At 43.3% G+C, this 27,161-nt stretch overlaps 1 protein-coding gene across 1 annotated transcript in view; it reads left to right on the top strand.

The window, feature by feature from the left end:
* The window catches only part of LOC310734700 (uncharacterized protein), a 133,110-nt gene that overhangs the window by 47,145 nt on the left and 58,804 nt on the right, over positions 1-27,161 (top strand). The window contains exons 25-29 of the mRNA XM_083557068.1: positions 147-268; positions 524-796; positions 873-974; positions 1,296-1,410; positions 1,880-1,987. Coding sequence (XP_083413194.1) covers positions 147-268; positions 524-796; positions 873-974; positions 1,296-1,410; positions 1,880-1,987 — 720 coding nt within the window. The remainder of the gene's footprint in view (positions 1-146; positions 269-523; positions 797-872; positions 975-1,295; positions 1,411-1,879; positions 1,988-27,161) is intronic.

The following is a 27,161-nucleotide window of genomic DNA, read 5'->3' on the forward strand; positions in this document are numbered from 1 at the left end:
TGTTTACATTAGCAAGTGACAAAGGCAAATGTTAATGGTTCATATTCAGTGTGTGAAAGGTTGCCACACTTGAAAAATACTTAAGGTTGTGTAGAAATTAAAATGTATTACTTAAACAGTGTTTTCTTATTGCTGTTTTGTTTCAGGTTCACCCTTGTTTCAAGTGGGACCAGGAGCAACACAACTTTTCCTCAGTGATGGAATGTATGAAACAATTCAGCTGCAGCAAACATTCAATTACGGTGGAAACACCTACTCTCAACTCAATGTAAGTGCAAATACAGGAATTAGAAATTTCTTATTTTATTTATAAAATAAATTTTATGAATTTCACAATATTAAATGTTTCATTTTAAGTTGCATTTGTACAGAATTTATCACATCTAGGATATATGTTTATCACATTATTCACATGTTCACTTGCATTCCTTTAAAGATGTAATGAGCTGAAATGAAATTTCACATGAAAAGCACTTTTTCCCATGCTGGTAGATGAATAATGTGTATCTTCTCTCTCTCTCAGCTGAGTATGGACGGTTATGTTGCTTTCTTCATTCCAAATATCGATGATGAAGTGCCCAACCGAAATCTAAGCGAAGACATCATTGCACCACTGTGGACTGATCTGGACTCGGACAGTGGAGGAAGATGGACCTATGAGCAGGCCACAAGCGGACCTCTTATAGATCAAACTAACCAAGAAATTAACAGGATGTTCCCCAATGTTTACTTTTCTGCTTCCTGGGTCTTTGTCTCCACTTGGGAAAATGTCCCACTTGAATTTTCTGCCTTCCAGGTACACGTCAAAACAGATGATTCAGTCTTTTGCCCTTTAAGCACCCAATATTAATCAAATTGTCCTTCTCTGTCAGGGTGCAACACTTCAAGTCGTCTTGGCCTCAGATGGTGGAGGCCAGTCTTTCATTCTAATGAACTATGGGACCATTCCATCTATTCCATCCCCTTACTGGCTGGTGAGAGTTTCATGATTATATACATTTCTAGTGTACATGTAGAAAAGCAATTCATCCTTTAAAAACACGTAAAACAATGCATTTAATCTCCAAAAATCATATGCAAAAAAGGCATTACGTTTGACAAAGGTGTAAAAGATAAAACATTTTGTATGTACATATACCATTAGTGTAAATTTCATTTCAATCCTGATATATTGACTGATTATTTTAATGTCTAGGACAGTTTTTCTTTTCTTTTCTTTTTTTTTTTTTTTTTTTCATTTTCCTTAATTAGGTCTAATTTATATATTTTTTTTAACATAAAAATTATCTTTTCAGGCTGGCTATGGCATGAAGCACAGCAAATTTTTCACCATTCCAGTAAACAGTGCCCCTGAGCTGTCTTCATCTAGTAATGTCCATATCCCTGGTCGCTGGGCTTTTCACTTTACAGGTTACAATTATTTTCTTTTTGTTTTTTTGAGATCACAATATCATTCATATTGTAACTCATATTTATTTGACTGTTGAGTTCTGCAAGTGCCCAGGAACTAACATTTGCTTTAAATTTTCTACTTCTATATCATAACTACAATGTATTTCCTGTAATAATTACAACATAATCATGGACATTTCATTTAAAAAGACAGTAATACAGTAAGTTTTAGCTGAAAGTGCATTTTTCTGTACACCTAAAACAATTATATTTAAAAATTGCATAGCATTTTAATCTCCACATCTGATTGTCATGCCAATCCACCAAGCAGGACTTAAAAGTCCCAAAACCCTCATTGGGAAATAATCCACAAGTACATTTTTTTGGAGCACTTGCTTGGTTAATCTATATCAGGAATATTGTACTCACCCCAGTTTAGTAATAAAATTGTGGTTTGTTTATGGCTTTCTGCTTGTCTCTTTTGTAGCACACTGTCAGACCCTGAACTGCACTCAGGATGAAGTCTGTAGGAAGATAAATGGAGCTTATGGCTGTGCCTGTGGAAACATTCCAACAGGCAACCCAAATATTTACGGTATTTTTCTCATTTTACTATTGTTTTTTGTGATGCTAATTTAGCCTCCTGTAGTTAACAACCTTAAATTGTTCATGACACTTTTGTCAATATGCGAATTTCAGTTCAAAATACTTTGTTTTTAAATAATCGGCAAAAATAAGCCCCTCATAAAGACAACTTAAAGTTTATTTAAAGCTTAAACCAACTTATATTTGGAATAAATTGGTTTATGCACATTTCATTCAAAACAGCCATGATTACAGATATTAGTCCAGGCTTTAGGGATGCACTGAAGGAATATTTAATTTAAATACATTTGAATAAAAAAATGAACATTTAATTAATTAACTACATAACATCTTGCATAACATCTTTTTGCCTACGACTGTGAATCCTGAGATTCCAGAAGAAGAAGAAGAACCAATTACTCAGGATTAATAATAATTTTACCTTCTCTTTTTATTTGTTTTTCTGGGAACTAATTCAACAGTTTTCTGATTTTTGGCTTCATTCTCCCTCAGATTCCATTGAAACATGTTCAGGCAGTGCTGGATCAGTGTCTCTGTCTCGCTGTCAGCTGTTTGAAGCAGGATATTCTGCAGACGTTCTCCACCTTAATGACCCAAGCTGCAAAGGCCAGGTCGAAAATAACAGGCTGGTGTTCTACTTTGACAGTAGGGTCAACAGGTGTGGCACAACTCTGAAGGTATAAAACTGCTGGTCCGCTTATTTAAATATCATATACTGTATATTCATTTAAATTGTATATGTTGTTGTTGTTTAATGTAAATCACTTTTTTGAAAAAAAAATTTTCCAAAAAATTCTATGTAACTATAAATAATTTAAAAGTATGCATTAATATTTTTTTTTTAAAATACATTTAAAATTATACAAAATTTTTTTACTTAAAAAAAATAATAAAAATCACTGTCGGATAAGAGGAATTTTTTTAAATGTCTCATTTATTTGTTTCTAATGAAATATAAACAAATATAAATAAACGTATTTTGAGATTATCTTGTAAGACTGTGGATATTTAAAATACTAGCAAATGCATGTTAAAGGTGGAATTCAAAATTTTAAGAGTGTAATAGACAGGAAGATTTAAAAACATCAAACAGGCAAAAGATCAGTCAATCACAAAACAGGTGAGAAATAAAGAAACCCAGGACTTAGGTACAGTAACAACATGGACAATACATGAATGCTTGATCTGTGTGATGTAATTGAAAAAAGGTCTATCAGTATGATGATTGAGCTTGCTATCATACATTAGAGTTGCATGGTTATGTTTGAAGGCTGTGGTGTCTGCTATAATGTTCTGAGTTCTGATTAAACAGTGAAATGACGAGCATAAATATAAACCATTTGGAATAAATCACAAACTGTCTGAGAATACATTTCATACTGTCGACTGCCGACTGTCATCTAAGTCGATTGATGTTTTATAATCAAAATAGAGCTCTTTACCACTTGCAGTTACTAGTAATGTCTAGTATTGTCCTATTGCAGACGCCAAATGTCAGATGTAAATTAAGTACATTTAGCATTTACCATGCATTAAGGTTGTATCATTGAATTATTCTCAAGTCCTCCTGTAATTTATTTTGATCTTTCTGTGTTTCTTCAGAATAACAACACACACATCATCTTTGAGAATAGCATTGGAACAACAAATGGGATAGGCCTGATCAGTCGCAGTGGTGGCCTCAAAATCACCTTTTCTTGTGTGTATCCACTCATCCAAAGCATCTTCATGCCTACAGATATCAGCGCCACAGGAAGGTATAAATTAAACAGCAATGTCACAAGATAAAATGTTACTTTAAACATATATTTTAAATTTAGTTTCTCATTGTTGTTTTTTTTTTTATCGCTAGCATTTTATATTTTGTGAGTAAATAAAAATTACAAATTACTATTATTAATTGTTATGTTAAATGCTTTTATTTTGTTTACAGTATAATAAGCAAGGATCTGTCTACTGAAGGTTCATACCAGATCAGCATGATCCCCTATACTGATGCTACATTCCTGGTTCGATTTGGTGGAAATGTGACTCTAGAGGTAAACCATCAAATGTACATAGCTGTGGAAGTGAATCCATTTGACAGCAATCGGATCGCTCTTGTGCTGGACAACTGCTGGGCCACGCCTGTCAACCAGACTGACTATTCCATTCGCTGGGATCTGATCATTAACGAGTAGGTGATAAAAAAATAACAGCCGCAAAATATGACTATTATATTCATATTACTCACACGAAAGCGACTACTTCCTCTCTCCAGGTGTCCAAACCCCAATGACAACACAGTGGAGGTGTTGCAGAACGGTGTCTCAACATCCAGCCACTTCTCATTCAGGATGTTCACTTTTACAAGCTTCTCCAACCAGATCTACCTGCACTGCCAGGTCCATCTCTGTTTGAAGGAGTCAGGAAACTGTGCACTGGTAAGTTTCAGAATAGTCAAGTTAAAGTAGGATGCTTCAGAATATTCAACATTCCCTTTGAATTTGCAATTCATGCATTTATTTTCATTTTCCCTCTTTAGCCATGCACTGAAGACCATTTTAGCAAACGCAGATCTGTGGATTTCTACGACTCAGCCGCCATTACCATGAAATTCTAATATTTTGCTTGAAATTTACACCACAATAATTTTTCTTTAGTTCTTTGTTTAACTGTAATCATTTAAAAATGCTTAAATTTAATAAATGTGAATTATTAAATAATGCATTTAAAACTTTTAGCTATAAAATCTTGTGATTATACTCATCTGTATTGCCTTTATCAGGTCTAATAAATCTTTCTTGCATTTTATTCTATTGTTTTAACTTTTACATTTTACATTTTTGTATGTACTATACTCTGTGGTTGGCCATCAGGACCTTATTGTAAGCTTAAATTGTAGTTTCTATCCAGTCAGATTTCAGACATCACATTACCTGTTGCTGGGGTCAAAGGGGAACAACTATTATAAGCCATTCACAGTGACCACTGCATGGTGCAATGTAGCTTTATATCTCTGTTGCCTAAAGCTGTTGCTTTAACCAATCAAATTTCAAGTTGTCCACACTGAGGCCCTCCAGCAGGCATAAAATGGCATTTTTACCTCCTTTGCCTGGATGGTCACAGTACACTTGTCAGGGCTACCAAGTCACATCTGTAGCAAACTGCACAAGTTTAAACATATTTTTGTGGATTTAATAGCTGTTCTTAATTTCCACAATGGCTGAAACAACACAAACACAGCAGCTTTGGAATTGGCGATAACGTCTTTTAAGTGCGATCATAGAGACTTGTGACACGACAGGAGAGCTCTGCTGGTTCAAATTGTGCCTGGATAGAACACCATGGCACATTTAATGACTTACTGGGGCACTTATTCACAAAACTTGCACATACTTAGTTCTCAAATACATGTAGTCACAGAGAAACTATGATTAACCAGATAAATCCATAATTGCTATCAGAAGAAAATTAGCTACATACACAGAATAATTTGATAATAATTCAGAAGTTGTTGTATATTTAGGATATGTGGATATGCATATTGCCTGCAATATGCAAATGACACCATGGTACAGAAGTGTGGGAGAGCTGTGGTGGCGAAAGGTGGTCTCCACATGATACAAAGGTAAAATGGGCCATGCGTTGTGGACTTACCTTCGGTCCGATCTCCTACCTTTTAGGAACCACTGTTGCTGAACACAAAGGTACTGCCTCTCTGTCGGTAGGTACTGCCATAGTTTCTGGAGATTTAGGTGGTACATGTGGAGTACATTGAAACACAGATTGCCCAAATCTGTAAAAAGCCAGCAATGCACAAAAATTAACTGAGTCTGTGCATCCAAAAAAGATCTAAAAGTGAAAGTAGTCCACCGGGGAAAATAAGGCGCTGATAGGTCTCCAACAAACTGGGAGCTGATGAGACTGATGAGATCTGGCAGGGAATGCGAGGAATTGCTGTAGCTTTATACTGTGGGAGGAAGGTGGCCCTGTGCAACTTTCAGAGGAAGGTCCTTGGTGGAAAGCCATATCCTTTGGCCAGAACGGTATGCTGATGCAGGTCTGCACCTGCGGTTGGCCCAGAAAGCATAGGAATTGGGAAACATGAAAAGTGCAGCTCGGATCCTCTGCCAGGCACGATGGCAGTGGTTAACCCAGGCTCCTGCTGTTGGTACAGTGCCTTCAACCTCCTGAGTGGAGAATATGGGTGGATGATAACTGTAGGTGGCATGGAAGGGGAAGAGACCAGTGGCTGCAGTTGAAAGTGCATTATGGACATATTGAGCCCAACAAATGTGGCAACCAAGATGGTTTCATCTGCACAAAGGATGCAGAGGGCCATTTCCAGATCTTGGGTAAGCCTTTTAGTTCGTCCATTGGTCTGGGGGTAGAAACTGGAAGATATGACAGACATACCCAGAAGGCAACAGAAATCTTTGCAAAAGTTGGCGGTGAATTGTGGTCCTGATCCGACATGATATTACTTGTGAGGCCATAGAGCTGAAAGACGTGCTGTAGCAGGAATTGGGCCTTTTCCTTGGCAGATGGAAGTTTGAGGAGAGTTATGAAGAAAGCCAGCTTCGAAAACCGGACAAAGAGTAAAAAATTTTGGTAACAAAATCCAGGGCAATATGGGACCAGATAGGAGATTAATATTGGCCCCAGGTAGATGGTACAATTGTATGAATGGCAAGAAGCCAATGATGATGCCCTGGCTTTGCCAAAGACCATGCCCAGATTGTAGTACTCCTTATTGAAGTGACCCCCCCCCCCCCATTCACTTCAATAAGGGTTGTGTCATCTGCCGACTTAAGTAGCTTTACAGACTGGTGACTAGAGGTGCAGCTGTTCATATCCAGGGGGAAGAATAAAGGAGAAATTAACACAGCCATGTGGATAGTAAGTGCTAATGGTCCAGTGGTCAGAGACATGTCTTACCAGTCTAACTTGTTGCGTTCTGTCAGTCAGAAAGTCTGTGATCCAACTGCAGGTAGAATCAGGCACACTGATTTAAGAGAGCCTATCCTGTAGCAGAGTGGTGATAACGTATTGAAAGCAGAGCTAAAATCCACACACAAGGTTTTGACAGAGGTTCCTGGGAACTCCATGTGCTAGAGGATGAAATGAAGGGCCATGTTAACTGCATCATCTACAGACCTGTTTGCTCTGTAGTTAAACTGTAGAGGGTCTATGAGTGGTTCTGTGGTGGACTTTATATAGGGCAGGACAATGCGTTCAAAGGACTTTATTATTACATATACAGTATGTTCGAGCGATGGGATAGTAAAGCTAAGGGAAAACCTGCAGAGTCTAAAAAAATGCAAAAGCCAAAAAGACAATCTTGGGCAAGATGGCTGCTGTGCCTAGGAACATGCTTGGATGGGTCTGAAATGGAGAGCTTTGGGTAGTTTAAGTCAAACTGCAACTGGGTTAATGCCCTTAGAGACAGGGACAGCCCCAGAAATTGTGGGGTGAGCTTACGGTCACTGGGTCTAACAGGGTGTTGGCCTAGCAAACATAACTCTAGAAGGCCTTAAGAAAAGCCATGCAAGCCTTTTGCCAACCATGCGAGCAGTGACAAAACAGGGATAATGTAAATAGGATGGATGGAAAATAAAGGGGGCTGGTAGTCATAGACCAGCGGTAGAGGGATACGCCTTTTGATGGATTTGCTTTTCCAGAGACTGAAAGAACACCAGGATATTGTAAAGGTGTGCTTTGGGTCCCGGCACCTGTTCTTTCTTGCCGCTGCAGGCCATTAAAAGTAGGATGCCACCACCTGACCACCACCGAGATGGAGAGACATCGGTCGCTGGGTCTATGCCTCTACTGCGGAAGTAAAGGGCACATGGCCGCATCCTGCATAGTAAAAGACAAGGCTCGTCGGTGAAGGAGGGAGCACCCACGGTCTCCTTCGGCCCCTTACTATCCCGAAACGTCCGTGGTCACCCCCCGCCATTGACTTCGTTACCTGGCTGCCCGCTTCCAATGGCAACATGGTCTGTGAACTGGTGACAAGTGCAAAATACACAGATAGTGACAATGCAGTAATAAATCAGTTGTTCAGTGCAGTAACAGCCACAGGAAAAAAAGCTATCTTTCAGTCTGTTTGTCCTGGCTCTGAGGCACCTGTAGCATCTACCTGATGGGAGAATTGTTAATTTGTTCATGGTTGGGGTGAGAGCTATCTTTGATAATGTCCCTTGCCCTTTGCAGACAGCGTTTATAGTAAATGTTCTTCAAAGTGGGTAGATGATTGCCAGTGACTTGTTGGGCAGTTTTCCCCACCCTCTGAAGGGCTTTATGGTCCAAAGCAGTGCAGCTACTATACCACACTGAGATGCAGTTAGTGTGGATGCTCTCAATGTCACAGCATTAAAAGATCTCCAGTATCCTTTACCACAGATGGGACTTTTTAAGTCTCCTCAGAAAAAAACAGGTGCTGTTGTGCCTTCTTGATCAGGATTGTTCAGAGGTGAGATCCTCAAAGATGTGGACTCCAAGGAACTTAAAGCTGGGTACACGCTCAACTGCAGCTCCTTTGATGTGAATCTGAATATGAGTGTGATTGCTGGCTCATTTAAAATCCACAATGATTAATTTTCTTGGCATTGAGTTCCAGATTACTGTCCTCACACCTTGCTACTGGGTGCTGGATCTTTTCCCTGTAAGCCGTCTCATTGTTTCCTCTGATGAGGCCTACCACTGTGGTGCCATCTGCAAACTTAACAATGTGTTTGAGGCATAGGCAGGTATTCAGTCATAGGTGAAAAGGGACAAGGACAGATTGAAGATGTCTGTGAAGACCTCAGTCAGCTGCTCCGTGCATGCTCTGAGTACACGGCCATGGATGCTGTCAGGGTCAGTCACTTCCTGTACATTCACCCTTGCCACATGTGCCAGGGGTCAGCAGAGTTGAAGTGCTCCTCGATCCGCTGTTTGTATACATGTTTGGCTTTGCAGAGTCCCCTTCTCAGATTGGCTCTGGCTGTGTTGCGTGCTCTGGCTGTGTTGCACGTTTGATGACTGGCGAGTACTTGGGCAGAAGGAACAATGAGAGATGGTCTGATAGTCTGAGGTGGGGGAGAGGTGTGAGGTGAAAGTATCAGCCATACTTGTATATACATGATCCAGTGTTTTGTGTCCTCCAGGAACCATGCTGTTGGAATCTTGTCAGAACAAATTGCAGCAATTAAAATACCCAGTGACGATAAAGGCTGGATATACTGTCTGCAGTTTGTTGATAGCAGAGCCTTAGCATCCAGGGGGACATACACTGCTATCACAACAAGGCATGTGAACTCATGTTAATGATCAGGTATTCAAGATCAGCAGAGCAGTGAGAAGAAACACCATGTTTTGTTTACATAAATGCATAAGACTTCTCTTCTCGAGGGGTGCACCTGAAAATGGTGCACCCCTCGAGCCCCAGCACGCTGTTTGGGATGCCGATGTTGAGCCAAGTTTTCAAGAAGACCATAATGTTGCAGTCCATAATCAATCTCTGAGTGAGGGTCCAGATCCTGAGTCCATTTTGTTTGCCAGGGACTAAACATTGGCGAGAATAATACTAGGAAGCTTTGGTCAGTGTGGGTTTAGCGTTAGTTTAAACCGAAGTCCTTGTTTTCCTTGTTTCTGTTTATGGTCTCTGTGCCGGCACCAGACAGTTCCGGTCGGAATAAAAGACTCGCTGTGTTGCAGCTTCTTTATGATCTCCGGTGGTATGTGGTCGAAATTGAAAATGAAGTTCGAAACAGAGTTTGTGAAATTGTCTACCAGTATTTAGAGTAACTTAGCTTTGTATAAGGTCAGCATTAGCATCAGTTGTGAGGACTTACTTACATGGGTTACTGATACCTCAGATGTTAAGGCTTTGGGTTACTGGTCGGGGGTTCAAGCCCTAATATTGCCTCGCGATATTGCCTCGCTATATTGCCTCCAAGGTGCTAAGCAATGCCCTTAACCCTCTGTGCTCCCTTGTGCTGTATCATGGCTGACCCTGTGCCCTGGCCCGGGTTCCTCAACATTGCTTGGATACGCAAAGAAAACATTTTACTGTCCTGTAATGCAGTGGCGGGCAGTCAGGGCCCACAAAGCCTTCTCTGCTGACTTAAACACTATCAGAAGCACTGACCTACATTTACAACATAAATTCTAATATTTTTTTCATGAAATTGTATTAATTCATTTCCAACAGTTTATTTTTTTCATTTCATAGTCTTTCTCTTGGCTGCACTACTTCCAGTACGTGTATGTTAGATTTTTTGTCCATTCAGATTTCAGCCACTATGTGCTGCCATGTCAATCTAATCTGGCCAGGGCCTTCAAAGTCAGTCCTGCTGGCCTTTTTTTTTTAATTTATTTATTTATTTTTTTTAACCATGGTCTCTATTATGTATGGGTCTGTTTCTTTAACCAATCAGATTTAAAATTTGCCTCACAGGACAGCTAGCCCATAATAACCTTAGCATTTTTCCATCCTCTGATTGGTTAGTCAGAGGAAAACTCTGAGGAGAAATTGATTTGGTCTCAGACATTCTTAAAAATCCATTTTCAAGAAAAACTAAACATCATGAGGAAAGGTCCGCCAATCCTGAAGCTGGCTAGCATGTCAAAGCCCGGGAAAGGGTTGTTTGCCACTTTCAGACCAGTGAATACGAGCGGTACCACTGGCTTACAGCCTCTAAGGAGTGGTGCAAATTATGAGTCTGAATCTCTGTTGATTAGGTTGTATTTTATTAAAATTGTATGTTTTTGTCATGTTATTAGACCAATATTAATTTTTAACTGCTCCAGATGTTGTAGGTGCACAGTTGCGGTTGTAGTGTAGAGGTTTGGAGTCTTAACTGGGTTTCTTGTTTAGTAAAATGATATTCACCCTCCATATGTAAAATGCCTCTCTCCCTGTAATGCCACATGTTGTTATATTGCGTTTTTGTAAAGTAATGATGGTTTCTATAATAGCGACGTGATAGTAGTGGTATTAAGAGGTGGATTAAGTCGGGTAAGTTCTTTCTGAAGGCCCAGGTACCAAATGCCTGGCCCGCCGCTACTGAATTGTATATGTGACACAATAATGCATCTTTCTATCTATGTTTTAATGGGTTATAAAATGTTTTAGAAATTGTGAAGATGGTCCTGGATCTTCGTCATTTTTAGTTGGGCCCTTAATTATTAACCGTGTCACAGAGTTTAGTGCATTTAAAGTTGGTCAGACCCAGATTTCTGATAACTTTGCAAATATGGACATACAGTATGAATTCACATCAATACACTTAGAATTGCTTCACATTTCTGTGCTTTCCTTTGCCATTTGGTTTTCACATCCACCTGTGGTGAATTCAATTCATTGGACAGGATTTTGAATAAAAATATTTTTTAGACATCATTTGTCAAAGAGTGTAAATCACTGCTAAAATTGGTGAGCTTGGTAGTTGCACGCTATCAAGTACACAGTGTGGGCAGATGCATTTTTTTGTTCTTACAGAACAGGTGTGCTGACTCAAACAAGTAGTAAAAGAATGATAAATAAAGATAAGAACAGCATGTTCATTGTTCAACACAAAAAAAAGTCCCGTACCAAAACACTCTCCCCGGGCAATAACGGAGCCTCTCGGGCCGTCCGGTCATACAGCCGCTTGTTCTTAGCAGAGGCTATGTTGATTCGATCAGTGACCCGTTCGTACGCCGAGTGGAGTCGCTGATGATGTCTGCCTACCCAATCCGTCAGACTCAGATCTTCTCCAACCCCAGCCGTTCCAAGTAGGAGATCTGTGGGGAGACGCACATGTCTCCCAAACATCAGGTACGCTGGAGCATAACCAGTGGTGCTGTGCACACTATTGTTATAGGCCTGTACCAGCGCGGGAAGACTATCGACCCAATTACTCTGACGATCCGTATCCAACGTCCCCAATAGGCCCAGCAACGTCTGGTTGAACCGCTCACACCCTCTGTTTCCCTGGGGGTGATATGGCGTGGTATGCGTCTTTTTACACCCATAGAGCTGGCACAACTCCCGTACAACCTTAGATTCGAAGTTTGGCCCTTGATCCGAGTGAAGAGTCTCTGGACACCCAAACGGCTGGAATACGATCTTCCACAGGGCATTTGCAGTAGTGGTGGCAGTCTGGTCTAAGGTAGGAATGGCCCAAGCATATTTTGTGAACAGGTCAGTTACCACTAGAATGTTCTGGAAGCGATCCATCGGTCGACCCAACGTCAAGTAATCCATGGCCACAATGTGCAAAGGGGCCCTGGCTCGTATGGGGACCAATGGGGCTCGCACCCCTTTCCTCGTCTTGAAGAGTGTGCAGCATGGGCATTTCTCCATCCCTGGCCAATAGAAATTTCTCCGCAACAAAGACACCGTCCTCTCTTTCCCTTGATGTCCTAACTGGGTATGGTAAGCCCGTAAAAGGGCTTGAACCTGCCCTTAAGGTACCACCACCTGGCCTACAGTTTCACCCAGCACGGGGTCTTGGATGGATCGGCAAACCACCCCCTCTCTCAGATAGAGCCTCTCCCACTGCCCAAGGAGTTTCTTCACTACCCATGTCTGGGCTCGACGCTCCACCACCTCTGGCCATAACCCCTGCGTCAGCCAGGACCGTATCTTCATCAACTCAGCATCTCCCTCCTGCCTTTCCTTCCACCGCTGCGGATCCCAGCCCCAACTAACGGGGACTGTCTCTTGCTGGAGCCCAGGTGCTTCCACACATCCCACCATAAGCCCCTCTTCACACTCCTCCAGTGGCTCCAACGGACAACTTTCGGCCTCAGGGAGTCTAGACAACACATCAGCATTAATGTGCTCCCGGCCCGGTCGATACTGGAGTTGGTAGTCATAATTAGCCAGTTGCGCTACCCACCGTTGTTCAACTGCCCCCAACTTTGCTGTTCGTAAGTGGACCAAAGGGTTGTTATCAGTTATTACGAGTACCTTGGCTCCCCACAGGTAATCCTTAAATTTCTCGCTCATGGCCCACTTCATAGCCAACAACTCAAGTTTAAATGAACTGTAATTGGAATCATTTCGTTCGGCGGGGTGAAGACTTCGGCTTGCGTAGGCGATGACCCGCTCCACTCCGTGTTGCCGCTGGGCCAATACTGCTCCCAGGCCAAGGTTACTAGCATCGGTGTACAGAACAAAAGGCTGGGTAAAGTCTGCATATGCCAAGATCGGAGCCTGTAATAGCTCCTGCTTGAGCCTCTGAAAGGCCACGTCACATGTGGAATCCCAAGCGACAGGAGGGGACCCACGACCGCGGGGACGGCCTGAACCCGCCAGAAGCTGATTTAACGGTTTGGCGATCTTGGAGAAGTCTTTAATAAATCGCCGACAATATCCTACAAAGCCCAGGAAGGATCTCACTTGCCGCACTGTCTTAGGCGCACTCCATCCTTGGACAGCTGATACTTTTTCAGGGTCCACAGAGACTCCATAGGCACCCACGCAGTGGCCCAGAAATTTCACTTCCTTGCGAAACAGTTGGCATTTGTCCGGCTGTAGCTTCAGTCCGTACTTCTCCATCGCCTGGAACACCCGTTCTAAATGTTGGAGATGGGATTCAAAGTCCGGGGAGTACACAATGACATCATCTAGGTATACTAACGTAGTGTCCACCAGCTGGCCGCCCAGACACCGCTGCATCAGTCGTTGGAAAGTGGCTGGGGCGTTGCAAAGGCCAAAGGGCATCTGGTCCCACTCAAAGAGCCCAAAGGGAGTAGTAAACGCAGTCTTTTCTCTATCTCCCTCCTCCACCTGCACCTGCCAATACCCGCTGGCCAGATCTAAGGTGGAATACCAGGCGGCTTGAGTCAGGCTGGTGAGAGAATCCTCGATCCGCGGCAGCGGAAAGGCATCCTTCTCGGTCACTTGGTTCAGTCTACGGTAATCTACACAGAACCTCCAAGCTCCGGTCTTCTTTCGTACCAAGACGATAGGGGCCGCCCAAGGGCTGCTGCTCTCACGAATGATCCCCTTCTCCAGCATCCCCCGCAACAGGGTACGAACCTCGGAGTAAAGAGTGGGTGGCACCGGACGATATCTTTCTCTGCTTGGTGTAGCAGCACCAGTAGGAATCTGATGTTTCACAGCGTCCGTACGGCCATAGTCTTCATCGTGTGTAGAGAATAGGTGCTGCCACTTCGCCAAGAATGCCTGAAGCTGTTGCATCTGCCTCTCTTCCAGCCCCTCTCCCCGCAGGGATTCCCCTAAAAGATGGGCCGGTATACCCTCCCTCGAGGAGTCCATGGGCTGATCCACTCGCGTCAGGGCCACCTCGACCACTGTAGAGCTCTCTTGACAGAAGTTAACTCCTCCACCATCCCTCACTTGCTGGGGGCCCACCGAGGTCACTCGGGCCAATCGTTGATGGCGATACAATGTAACCGGATAAGGATGTACATTCCGTATCCTCACGACGACTCGGCCCCGCCGAACAGCGGCCAAACCTCGAGCCACCTCCACCACTTGACAATCCAAATGGGGCTCCACGAGCACCCAATCTTCTGGTCCAAACGTCCGAGCAGGCAACCGAGCCCAAATCACAGCCTCCCTCCGGGCCGGGACAGAAAGAGCATATCGACAAGTAACCCGGCCTGTGCCTTCACGATCTTCTTGGGAACTGGCCGTATGAACCCGGCGACAATCTGCAACAATACGTTCCCACTCACGTTTCTCGGCTGGCGGGGCAGTTCGAATAGGCCTGGTTTGGAACAGTTCCTCCCAACACTATGAAATGACATTCATGCCCAAAAGGGCTCGATGCGTCCCCAAACAAGGGTCCCGGACGACCACAACTCCTTTCTGTGGTACCGTAATCCCATGAATCTCCAAGTCCGTGACCAGGTATCCAACATAAGGAATGTCTAGACCGTTTGCTCCTCGCAAGGTGAGCCAAGGGGTCTCCGCCTCCTGTAAACATTGAGCATTGAACAGTTCTTTAGACAAACTCTCGGAGAATAGAGTAACTTGGGACCCGGTATCCACTAGACATCGGACCTTGACACCGTTCACCTGAATCTCCACAGTGGGGCAGCGTCCAACTAAGTGGTCTCTAGGGACAGTGGACAAAGAAGGGTCAATCAAAGGGGTCCCGACCACTTGACCCACAGTGGCCGGTAACTCTAAAAACCCCCCTGCGAACCCCGGCGAGAACCGCACTGGCGACGATAGTGTCCCGGCTCTCCACAGCCATTACAAATCGGCCGACCCTGCGCGTCCCATTGGAATCTGGGGCCAGCAGACCGAATTGGACGCCTTCCTGGGTCTCGACTCCCGTCCGAGTAAGAACGCTCTCGAAGCAAGGGCAGCGGATTTGGCCGCTCCCGGCGAAACCCCTCCAGAAAGGTCTTAGACAACTCGGTCATTTGTTCCCGCACCTCCTTCATGAGTTCTGCACATAGGGCCTGCTTCCAATCGGACGGCCCAGGAAGAGTGGAATCGATCGTTCGACTGGCAGCCATACAAACGGAGGGGTCCGCCGTCTCCGCATGATCCGTCTCCAAAGCCAGGGCCTCCCTTCGCAAATCCTCGAACGTCAGCTCAGGATCTCGGCGGAGCTGTACATGCAAGCTCTGACGGACGGGGCCCTCCCGGGGACCCAGGAGAAATTGGTCTCGCAACAAGGTCTCTTTACCACCTAGGCCATGGTCACGCCTCTCTTTCAGCCTAGTAAACTGCTCCCGCAATTGTAGAGCAAAGGCCCGTAAGGTTTGCTTGGGTCCTTGTTTGCAGTTAAAGAACTGAGTCCGGAGGACCGCCACTGGAGTGGCATCACCATACTGCCCGGTCAAGAAGTTATACACAGCTTGGGCCGTAGCTCGAGTCGCTTCTGGTGCGGCCTGCACTTCTCTCCTGGCTTCTCCTTCAAGTGAATTCAAAACGAACTGTAACCTCTGTGGGGCACTCAATCCCTGGAGTCCCGCCAGATACTCAACCTGAGCCTTCCACTCCGATAAGCTCAATTCCGACCCAGGTCCTCCATATCGTTGGGCCCAAGGGGCTCCCATAAAGATGGGCATAACTTGGGGCCGGGTCGCAGACAATTCTTCGTCTGCCATAAGGGATCTCTGGTCGCTCAACTCGAGGTGGAATCCTGCCGACTACGCCAAATCTGTCACAGGCCGGGGTGGCCTTCCCTCCCCTTCACAACGTACCACCTCGAGGAGTTACCCAGAGACACCAACAGACCAGACAAGGTAATTAATATCAAAAACTTGTATTTTATTTAGTTAAAATAAGTCCAATCTCAAACTAAAATCCACCGACTGATCCTCCTCTCTCTTTTACCGGGTGGCGTGGGAAGTTCGCACAACGATCCCTCTTCAGACGGACAGAAGCAAACGATGGAGCAGACACTGGTAAGGGTTCAGACAACAGTTCCTCTTCGGCCGGAAGTAAGTAATGGAACAAGCACCGATAGGGATTCGCACAGCAACTCCTCTTCGGCCAAAGATGAGTAATGGAGCAGACACAGGTGAGGATCCGCACAGCGGCTCCTCTTCAACCGGAGATATGGGTTGCGGCAGGCACTGGTAGGAAATTGACAACAAGGGAAAGGGTTACTCTTCTCACAGGACAGCATCAATCATTTGAGTGTCACCTCTTTTTGGGATAGGGGGGAAGGATCGGGCAGGGGGTCATCTGACGCAATACAATAGTCCGTCGTAGATGGCAACCGGGAAACTCTCTCGTTCCCTCCACGGGACGCACCCGCTAGCTGGGGGCCACTCCCCTTCCGCAAGCCGACGGCCGTTGAAATACAGCGGCGGACAGTAACTTCCTCACAGAACAGTGATGGCCGCCTCCCTTGGCAGAGAACAATTTCTCTACATTCACAGGACAACCGTGGTGAGTACAGGATTTGACAATCAACAACTAGATTTTCTTACCACAGGGCAGTGATGGCAGCATGCAATAGCGGAGGGCAATCTCTCTATGTTCACAGAACCACAGTGATGAGTACGGGTTTCAACAGTCAACAACTGGGTCTTCTTTCCACAGGGCAGTAGTAGCAACATTCAATGGCGAAGGACAGTTTCTCTAGGTTCACAGAACAACAGTGGTGAGTACAGGATTTGACAATCAATAACTAGATCTTCTTACCACAGAGCACTGATGGCAGCATTCAAAGGCAGAGGGCAGTTTCTCTATGTTCACAGAACCACAGTGGTGAGTACAGGTTTCGACAGTCAACAACTGGGTCTTCTTTCCACAGGGCAGTAGTAGCAACATTCAATGGCGAAGGACAGTTTCTCTAGGTTCACAGAACAACAGTGGTGAGTACAGGATTCGACAGTCAATAACTGGGTCTTCTTACCACAGAACAGCGATGCATAGATCTCTCATAAATCCTCTTCAACTCAGACAAAATAGAGCTGCATTCCTGTACAGCATATGCTCAGCACACAGCAGTTAATTAATTTCAGTTTGACCTTCAGAGCCCACAAGTAGCCAACTGGGGAACGGGCAGACACAAAATTACAGTTTCCACACCAGTGCACAATTCAGTCACTTCAAATGATCACACGTGTTCACTTCACATTAGGCACTGCAACTCACATCAACTCACAGTGAATAGGGTCTCTTCTCGTGGTCCCGGCCGACTCTCTCCGCTCAACTGACAAACTGTACATCCAAGCTGTGTAGGTGGTCGACTATGGGAACACAACTGACATTAAAAGGCTTCAAAACAGAACTCACTGAACGCCGGGGCGGCTTCACCACATCATAGCGGGTAGCGGGCACTACAGGCATTAACTTCCTAATAGGACTGGCAGATAACTCTTATCTGTTTGATGAGATAACGCAGTTCAATCATACCACTGCTATCCAGCTCTTCCTTCTCTGCATACAGTCTTTCCCGTCCTTTAACGATCTGCCCTCTCGTGTACTGCTCGACGGGATCAACAGATCAACAACCAAAGATTTCGTCCAGTCTGCATCAACCCCAAAGATTTCGCTCCAAATTTTTCTTTCCCTTGCTGCACATCAACCGGATCCTTTTATAATCCCCCTCACAAATCCATACCCCTCGTGGCCCAATCTCTGCTCATTGCCCAGCTGCCACTCATTCCCTCATTAGCAAGCTCCGTCAGCCTGTTTACACGGAAAAACCCGGAACTGTTCTGGTGTTACATTAAACTCGCTCCCACCGGAAACAAGAATGGGGAGGAACAGTTCCGCTTATTTGTCACCCCCGTGACAAAAGCTTAAATAAGTAGTTGTCCAACTAGTTCAACTTGCTGTGAAGATTAAGAATAGTTCAACTTGTCTGTGATTGTCATCTATTGCAAAATAGTTTTACTTTTATTTTTATGTTTGAGTTCATTTAGTTACAATACAGGAAAACACATATTTTCCATGAAATTTTACATTTCCACAAGTGAAATAAAAAAATATCTGCAAAAATATCTGTAAAAATGTTTTAAAAAAGGTAGATTCTATTAGGTAATTAGATACATTTACATTTTTGCACTGCATGAAAAAATACATATTACTTTAAAATGTATTCCGTTAAATGGTAACACAAACCTTATTACAGAATTCCAGAAATGAAAGCAAATTTGTAATACATTTATGAAGTATATTAATGAAGTATAGTTTCTGTTGAAGTATTGAAGTAATGTTTCTTTAAACATTCATAAAGGAAGAATCCCAAGCACAACAGCTATGGTGGCAACACCTTAATATTTTGCTATCCTTTACCAAACAAAACACAAACCATCTTTAGTTGCAAGCTATTTTAAAGCCTTGTACTTTGGCTTGTTGTTCTGCTGGAACAGAGACTATAGGAGAAAAGTAATGGGACACCCATTACTTTTTAGGATTATATCTAAACCTTACGTTTAATTTGTAACGCAGACTGCACTTTGAGTTGAAAGCCCTCGTTTCACTACCCTTGTGGCTGAATGAGCACAAATCTCTTCAACCACACTCCAACATCTAGTGAAACATCTTCCCAAAACAGGAAAGGTTATTATTAACAGCAAATGGGGACCAACTATTGAATGGGATGTACGAATCTTGTGGTCAAGTCAAGAGTCAAGTCAAGTCAAGAGGCTTTCATTGTTATTTCTACTATATACAATGGTACACAGTACACAGTGAAAATGAGCCAACGTTGCTCCAGAACTAGTGCTACACTAAACAACATAGAGCTACAACACAACATAAAGCTAAATAAAGTACATTGAGTTCAGCCGAGTGCAAACAGTGCAGACAAAAAACAGTGCAGACAGACAACACAAGACTGCGGGTGCAGATACACATTACACAAAATAGCACTGACCTGTAAACGTACTGTATACTCTGATTATACAGTACTGTGCAAAGAGGACTATAAAAGACTATGAACATGAGTATATGTTAACACACAATGCAGTGCAAAAAACAGCAGTAGCAGCAGTCAAGAGGTGCCAAAAAAAAAAAAAAACAGCATGTAAATGGTATAATATGGTTGAGAGGCCCCAGTGCTCAGTGTGGTGGTGCTGGAGATGCTTTTCCTGATCCGGACTGACTGAGGTCTCCCAGTCAGAAAGTCCAGGATCCAGTTGCAGAGGGAGGTGTTCAGGCCCAGTATTCTCAGCTTATAGATCAGATGCTGAGGGATGATCGCGTTGAATGCTGAGCTGAAGTCTATAAACAGCATTCGTACGGACGTGTCCTTGTTGTCCAGGTGGGTGAGGGCCAGATAGAGATACCCCGTATGTCAGTTTGTCTCTAGCCTTATTTTGAATTTTTGTATAGCCTTTTTATTTTCTAGAAAGATTTTTTTTTTTTTTAGTATTTGTTTCTCTTTTTAACTGTGTACCTTTTTGCTTCTTTCCATTTACTTATTGCAATATTTAACGTAAACCACATCTCCTCTTCGGATGATTTTCCCACCAGATGTTCATGTGATTAACTTGATTTTAACTTAAAATTTTTGAAAAATGGAATTTAAAGAAAGTGACCTAAACAGATTACAATTTGTTTCATATTACAGCTCACTGACTAAAGAGGAAAGAGTGCAAAAATATCTTGCTGGAGAAAAATACGATGCCTTCTTTGTCACAAATCGTTATATAAAATTTGTCTTGCCACATCTAGATCGGCAATGAAGCGATGGGGCGCTATTTTGGCTGGAGTGGTGTAAAAAACGACTTTGGAATGATGAGTGTTTAATCATGCTTTTCTATGATAATATGATTTGATGACAATACATTTTAGTGGAGGAACCACATGTTCTTTTTCCAATTCCAGTATGTCTGTGCACAAAGTGAGCACTATAAGGGCATGGTTTGGCCAGTTTGGTTACAAGGAACTCCAGTGGCCTGCACAGAGCCCTGCACAGACCCTACCCTCATTGAATACCTTTGGGATGAATTATAATCCTAAATTGAGCTAGGCCTTCTCATGCAACAGTAATCACTAACATTTTAGAAGACCATGCCAGTAGTGGGGGAGGGGTTAACAGCATATTACTGTCTACAATTTAAAAATTTGACATCTAAAAAAGCTTATATATATGTGATTGCCATGTATTTACATAATTATAGTCTATGTAATCCTGTTTTACATACTCCATATCCAAAACCTGAATACCTTCTGGTAAATGAATGCAATTATGTCAGGAACATTGACACAAAGTCATGCTGTAACCTTATAAAATTCTCTCTTCAGTGATTATTGTTGCATTTGAAGTCTTCTAGTGGTCTTTTATTGATTGATTGAAATGTTTCACAGATTCAACTTTTGTAGCAACCTGCAAAGTTATCAAACTGGTGCTTTAAGCTCAAAGATTCATAGGTTAATTTATTGGTTTGGCCACTGCAACCACTTGTTTTTTATTGCAAGTAGATTGATCTTAAAAAAAGTTTCTCTGTCCTTTGTTTAACTACATTTTGGGAGGTCTGCCATAAAAGGTTTGATGCTTTAATCTGTTAAACACATCTTTATTTACATAGGAAATAAAAGCTTCAATTTTAATGTCCTCTTTCATCTTTTGATTTCAAGCCTCTTGGTCAGGACTCAAACCAGGGTTTACTGCATTATAGTCAGACCCTCATATAACATACCACGGGGGATTTGTGAACCCCGGCACCGAGAATAATTGCCCATGACCAATTATTCCAAAGTCTGAAAGACAACGGTAACAATTGCAGTACAAAGTTCAGAAATGAAAAGGTACATTGTTAAAAAAAAAAAGAGAAAACAAAAATCTCAACAAATCTTAGTTTTCACCAAAAACTAGAAAATGAAAAGGCTGGACAAAAGAAAAGTGCAAAAGCTAATACAGGAAAAATAAAGACAAGGCTGTAGACACCACGTCCACAAACTAACATACAGGGGTAATTTAAATACACAAAAACAATGACACAGCATAATCATTAATTTTAACAGAAACATAGGGGGAAACGGGGGACACCTAATGGACAAAAGGTAGTGACACGATCGTTACAGGTCCCCAAATCTAGAGATGTGTAGTAAAAACAAATCGGTTAAGGTACTGTTTATAATTGTGCTCACTATCCTGTAACTATGACTGTAGTCAAAACTGTGATTGCCCATCCAAGACAAGTTCAAAAACCAGTCTAATCCTGGTCTTAACATAGTAATCATAGCATCAAAAAGCAAGGCAGAAATAACACAAAACAGTCGCTACTAAATTGCAAAACTTAAATTGTTTTTAATGTGTAAGATAAAAATGTCTATGACTAGGTAACATCGTTAAGAAATTCCCTATAAGAACACCAGAGGGCGACCTTGCGCAAGTTTTGAACATTTATTTCCATCTTTTTAGACACTTAAAAAATCAGAGAAAAAAAATCCCTAAAATTTTACGGTAAAACAACTGCCAGCTGTGGTTGCAAACAATCTACCGTTAAATTTATTTTTTTAATGTTCTTTAGTTTGTGGTAAACTTTTATAAGTCCCTCAGTTCTTCAATGTTCCTCAGTTTATTGAATACTTAAATGGTATCGTATCTTCACACCAAACACTCTTGTTTGTAGTCCTCTTTTACAAATTACTGTATAATCATAGTATACAGTAGGTTTACTAGTCGGCGCTATTTTGTATTCTGTGTTTTGTGTATCTGTCCCACACTGTCTATATTGTGTAAATGATACTGTCTTGTTCATCACAACTGTTGTTGACTAACTCATTCTAAGGGAATCTTCTATCTAGCCAGCAAGCATTCAGCAAGCTCATACTGCCATTTGTAATGTCTAATGTTTAACAGCTAATTATCTGGCTTAAACTAATCTCACTTTCAAAATTACTTCTTAAAACAATAGTGCTTTCCTTTAATGCCATCCATCCATCCATCCATCCATCTTCTCCCGCTTATCCGTAATTTGGGTCGCGGGGGCAGCAGTCTAAGCAGATTCCCCAGACACTTCTCCGTGTCCAAGGATCGGGCTGTCAAGGCCCCCGCCTTCGACTGCTGCCCAATCCTCTCGGCACCGGTCCCTTACGGTCCCTCCTGCAGGTGGTGAGCCCACGGGAAAGCGGCCCCACGTCGCTCCGACGTCACGGCCCTTGATTTTTTTTTCTCGTAAGAGTCCCCTGGAGCATAGAGGGTTAAGGGCCTTGCTCAAGGGCCCAAGAGTGGCAGCTTGGCGATACCGGGGCTTGAACTCCCGACCTTCCGATCGGTAACCCAGTGGCTTAACCGCTGGAGCCACCACTCCCCCACCCTTTAATGCCATATTAAAGGAATACCCATTGAATGTCTCTTAATAAAACAATACATACAGCAGTAAAAGACCCAAAAAGTAAAATGCTTTATATAAAACTATACATTAAATCTAGTTTAAATTAAATCACAACAAAAATCTTACACAACTTACAAACAATAACCTGAGACTAACCACAGTATGTATTCATTTTGGTAAAACAGGATGCTAGAGAAGGACCAGTAAGGTTATATCCATCTTTGTCCTTTAAATATCTTAGAACAATAAGTTTTAAAACTATTAGAAATTGTAACATGTAGCTGGCTGAGTGAATCCTAGCAGTAGGTGGGGAGGTGGCATGCGGTATTATGCTGTATGCAGCTTGACTATGAATTCCTGCCAGACAGGATTCCTGCTTTAATACGCCAGTCATATAAACAAAAGTAAAACAACGTCTCCAGGTTACATATGTAACCACTAAACCACTAAAAAAAGCCAGCTTTAGCCTCCCTCACCGCTTGTGAGGCCTTGTTCCTGATTTGACGAAATAAAATGTTGTCTTTAACGGAATGTGTCTTGCGTGCTCTGCGCCAGGCTGTATTTTTTTGCTGAAGCAGAACCACTAGATCACGATTAATCCACGGGCTGTTGCGGTTTTTTATATGCATCTTTTTGTTTGGGGCATGTTTGTTGATCACAGCAGTTAAAAGATCTTTAAACAACAACCCTGCATCATGCACTGTAGGACTCTATACCAACTTAAATGATTCAAATCATGTAAGAAGGCTTAAGCATCAAAATTTTTCAGAATACGTTTAGTGGTGATTACGACTGGCTGTTTGACAAAAAGTTGTTTTCTAACACAGGCAATAAAACAGTGGTCGCTGAGATCATTGCAAAAAACACCCGATAGGTACATGTGTGGGGCGTTTGTGAACACAACATCTATCAATGTGGTGTTGTCACAACCTTTTGGGTTATATCTAGTAGGTAGGTTTATGATTTGATGAAGGTTTAAGCAATCAAATTGTCATACAACTTTCTCAGGGGGCTTAAGCATGTCCCAGTTAAGATCACCAAGTATGATCAACTCGGACCTAGTGAAAGGCGCAAGATCATTGCTCAAGGCCTCTAGGGTACATGCTGGTGCAGATGGAGGGCGATAGAAGCCAGCCACAGATAAAGAAAAACTGTTAGATAATTTCATGTTAAGAACAAGAAGATCATACTGTTTGGGTATAGACTTTGCCAGGGCTATACTACATTGAAGATATTCTTTAGTGAAAATTGCTACCCCCCCACCCTTAGATGACCTATCCTGCCGAAACAGGTTGTAACCAGATAAATACAGGTCAGGATAGAGAATAGAGTTACGCAACCATGTCTCAGTAATTACTAAAACATCAGGGTTAGAACTCTCAACCCATACTTTAAGCTGGTCCAGTTTAGATAATATGCTTCTTGCGTTTAAATGCAAAAACCCAAGGTTATGGCGATTACAAAAATCATCAAAGCATATATTATTTGAGGCCACATGATCCGTAGGGAAAACAACACCAGAAAGAACATCAGAAGAAGGGTCAGGGTTGACATGAACATTACCAGAGATCATAAGCAGAAATATAATCAAGGCCCGACAGAGCACAGCTGAGGTACTACAGTAATGCTGATTTGACAATACAGTTGTATGCAGTTTGTTAGGTAATGGAATAATATTAATGAGCTTTTTTATAATAAAACATGACAGCAGAGCCGGAGTAATGGAAAATCTGTCAGGCATTAACCCAAAAGTCCGTAATATCATTAAAGAGGCAGAGTCTCTATCATTTGAATAGACTTTGTCTGTTTTACTGCCTAAATAAGCAAGGCCATTTTGTTTGATTGCACATGAAGTAACGCAAGGAACTGAGAGACATGAAAAAAGTGTGGAGAGAATGCAAAATAGTTTGAGTATATCCATGGTTTAACAGAGAAAGTCAAAAAGCCAACGAAAGGACCTTATTCCAGAGGGGCGTGCACTTACTTCGATGCAATGAACTGTCAATTTTCCCAGTAGAGCCACACAGCTAACCAGCTAGGCATCCATATTAGCATGTTAGCTAATGTCCTTAGCTCCCGTCAGCCACCGAATATTGGCCTCAAACCAGGTGCAATAGGCCGAGATCCTCACACAGCAAGCAGATAGGCAACAAACCAGATGGAGTAGGCCGAGATCCTCACACAGCAAGCAGATAGGCAACGAACCAGGTGGAGTAGGCCGAGATCCTCACACAGCAAGCAGATAGGCAACGAACCAGGTGGAGTAGGCCGAGATCCTCACACAGCAAGCAGATAGGCAACGAACCAGGTGGAGTAGGCCGAGATCCTCACACAGCAAGCAGATAGGCAACAAACCAGGTGGAGTAGGCCGAGATCCTCACACAGCAAGCAGATAGGCAACGAACCAGGTGGAGTAGGCCGAGATCCTTACACAGCAAGCAGCAGTAGGCCGATCTCTTGGAGTAGGCCGAGATCCTCACACAGCAAGCACATACTGTCCAATGTGGGCTTGGTTCTGCAACTGGTGTCCTGTCTCTCAGTTATTGACTGCTTTTTTCAGTCAGAAGTGGTGGTTTCACAAGAGAACAAGAAGCACCGTCAAAAACACTTTGGGAACGATTCCGCGTTGTCCATGCTCTGAATCATGTGTGTAATCAGTCCAATGGGAAGTGTGGCATCATTGGCAGGGTGACGTCATGACCAGGAAGCCATAAAAGCATATGGAGTGAAAATGACACTAGCTTCTGAAAAAGGAAGGAGGCACTGCGGGGATGCAGGAAGATAGCATGGAACCGCATCGTCTCATTTCCTTATGGAACCATGGTTACATTCATAACCTGGAGACGTTCCGCTTCAGGAATATGAGCTGCGTCAAAAACGCTTTGGGAACGAGAATCTTGGGGGAACAATTTCCCCGTGAGGGAATGACAGAGCTGCAATGGCAGACACGTAACCTTTAGGGTGGAAGAAGCCAACCTTTTGGTGAACTGTTCTTGATGGAATTCTAGCACTGAACTGACCAGGCAGTTAACTGGATTTTAGAGGTGTTGTTCACACCATGCAGTAAACAGGCATGGTATTACTGTACCCCCTGCCTGAGAGAGAAGAGCCCTCCTGGGAGAAATCTCCCAGGGAGGGTGCTCGAGAAGGGCTACCAGTTCCACAAGCCATGGCCTGCCCGGCCACCGCATGGCCACCAGGAGGAGGTGGACTCTGTCCCAGGGAACTCTCTCCAGAGCTCCCGGGAGCAGTACAACAGGGAAAGGCATAAAGGTGCAGTCTCGGCTGCCCCTGTACCATGGCTTTCAGCCCTAAAGGGGCTGGAGGTGTTAGGGAAAACCAGAGGAGACAGTGCAATGTCTCTTAAATCATTTAAATGGCCTAGGATATATGCTGCCCTAATCTTCCCTTGGGCCCACAGGAGGATCTGATGTGCCAGCTTGTACATGAGGTGAGATAGGAGACCCCCCGGTGGTTGATATAGGAAACCACTAAAGTGTTGTCTGTACGGACCAGCACATGTTTAGCCCCTAAGGTCTGGGAGGAAATGCCCCAGAGCCCTAAGCACGGCCAGCATGTCCAGAGACTTAAAGCGGGGCGACACTTATAAAACCCCCACCCCCACCCCGTGAGATTTGTGTCTGTTGTAACTGTTACCCGGGATCTCTTCCACATCTGAGGCACGTAGGGCTCACTGCGTGACCTTGATTGTAAGGAAGTGGATTGCCCCTCCGAAAGAACCCTCGGGCCCTGAGCCACCACTGAAGGGGTCTTATGTACAGGAGGCCAAGTGATACCACATTGCAGCAGTCTTTGAAACTGCTTCACAGTGAGTGACTGACCTTCCCACACTTTACCCCTAAGTAAGTGGTTCTCTGTGATGAAGAAAGCACCCTCTTTTTGGAGTTCAGCCTTAACCCCAGTTCCATCATGCAGGCAAGAACAGCATCTCGATGCCAGACTGCGAGCTGCTCTGATTCAGCCAATATCGACCAATTGTTAAAATAATTAAAAATGCGTATGCCCCACAGCCTCAGCGAGGCCACACACTTTGTGAAGATGCTGGGTGAGAGGGCAAGACCAAACAGAAGGACCTGGTATTGGTAAGCTTTGGCCTCTAAAGCAAACCTCTGGATCTTTCTGTAAGCTGGAAGAATGGATATATAAAAGTATCTAGTGAGCGGTTCAGCTGACATAGTTCCAGTATAGGACTCAACCCTTTTGGGAACTTTAAAGTACCAGCTGTAGAACCCGGACTTTTTGATGGAGGAACCACCTCGATGGCCACCTTCCGGAAGAGGGTATCCACTTCCTGTTTCATGACCAGAGCCTGCTTGGGCCCCTTCAGGGTGGGGGACACCCCTTTGAACCTGGGGGGGTGAGACCCAGACTGAATCATATAGCCTCTGTCTACAGTGCACAAGACCCATCGAGACACCTTTGTCCTTTAAAAATCTTAAAACAATAAGTCTCAA

This window comes from Silurus aristotelis, assembly GCF_946808225.1.
Source record: "Silurus aristotelis genome assembly, chromosome: 12".
NCBI lineage: Eukaryota > Metazoa > Chordata > Actinopteri > Siluriformes > Siluridae > Silurus > Silurus aristotelis.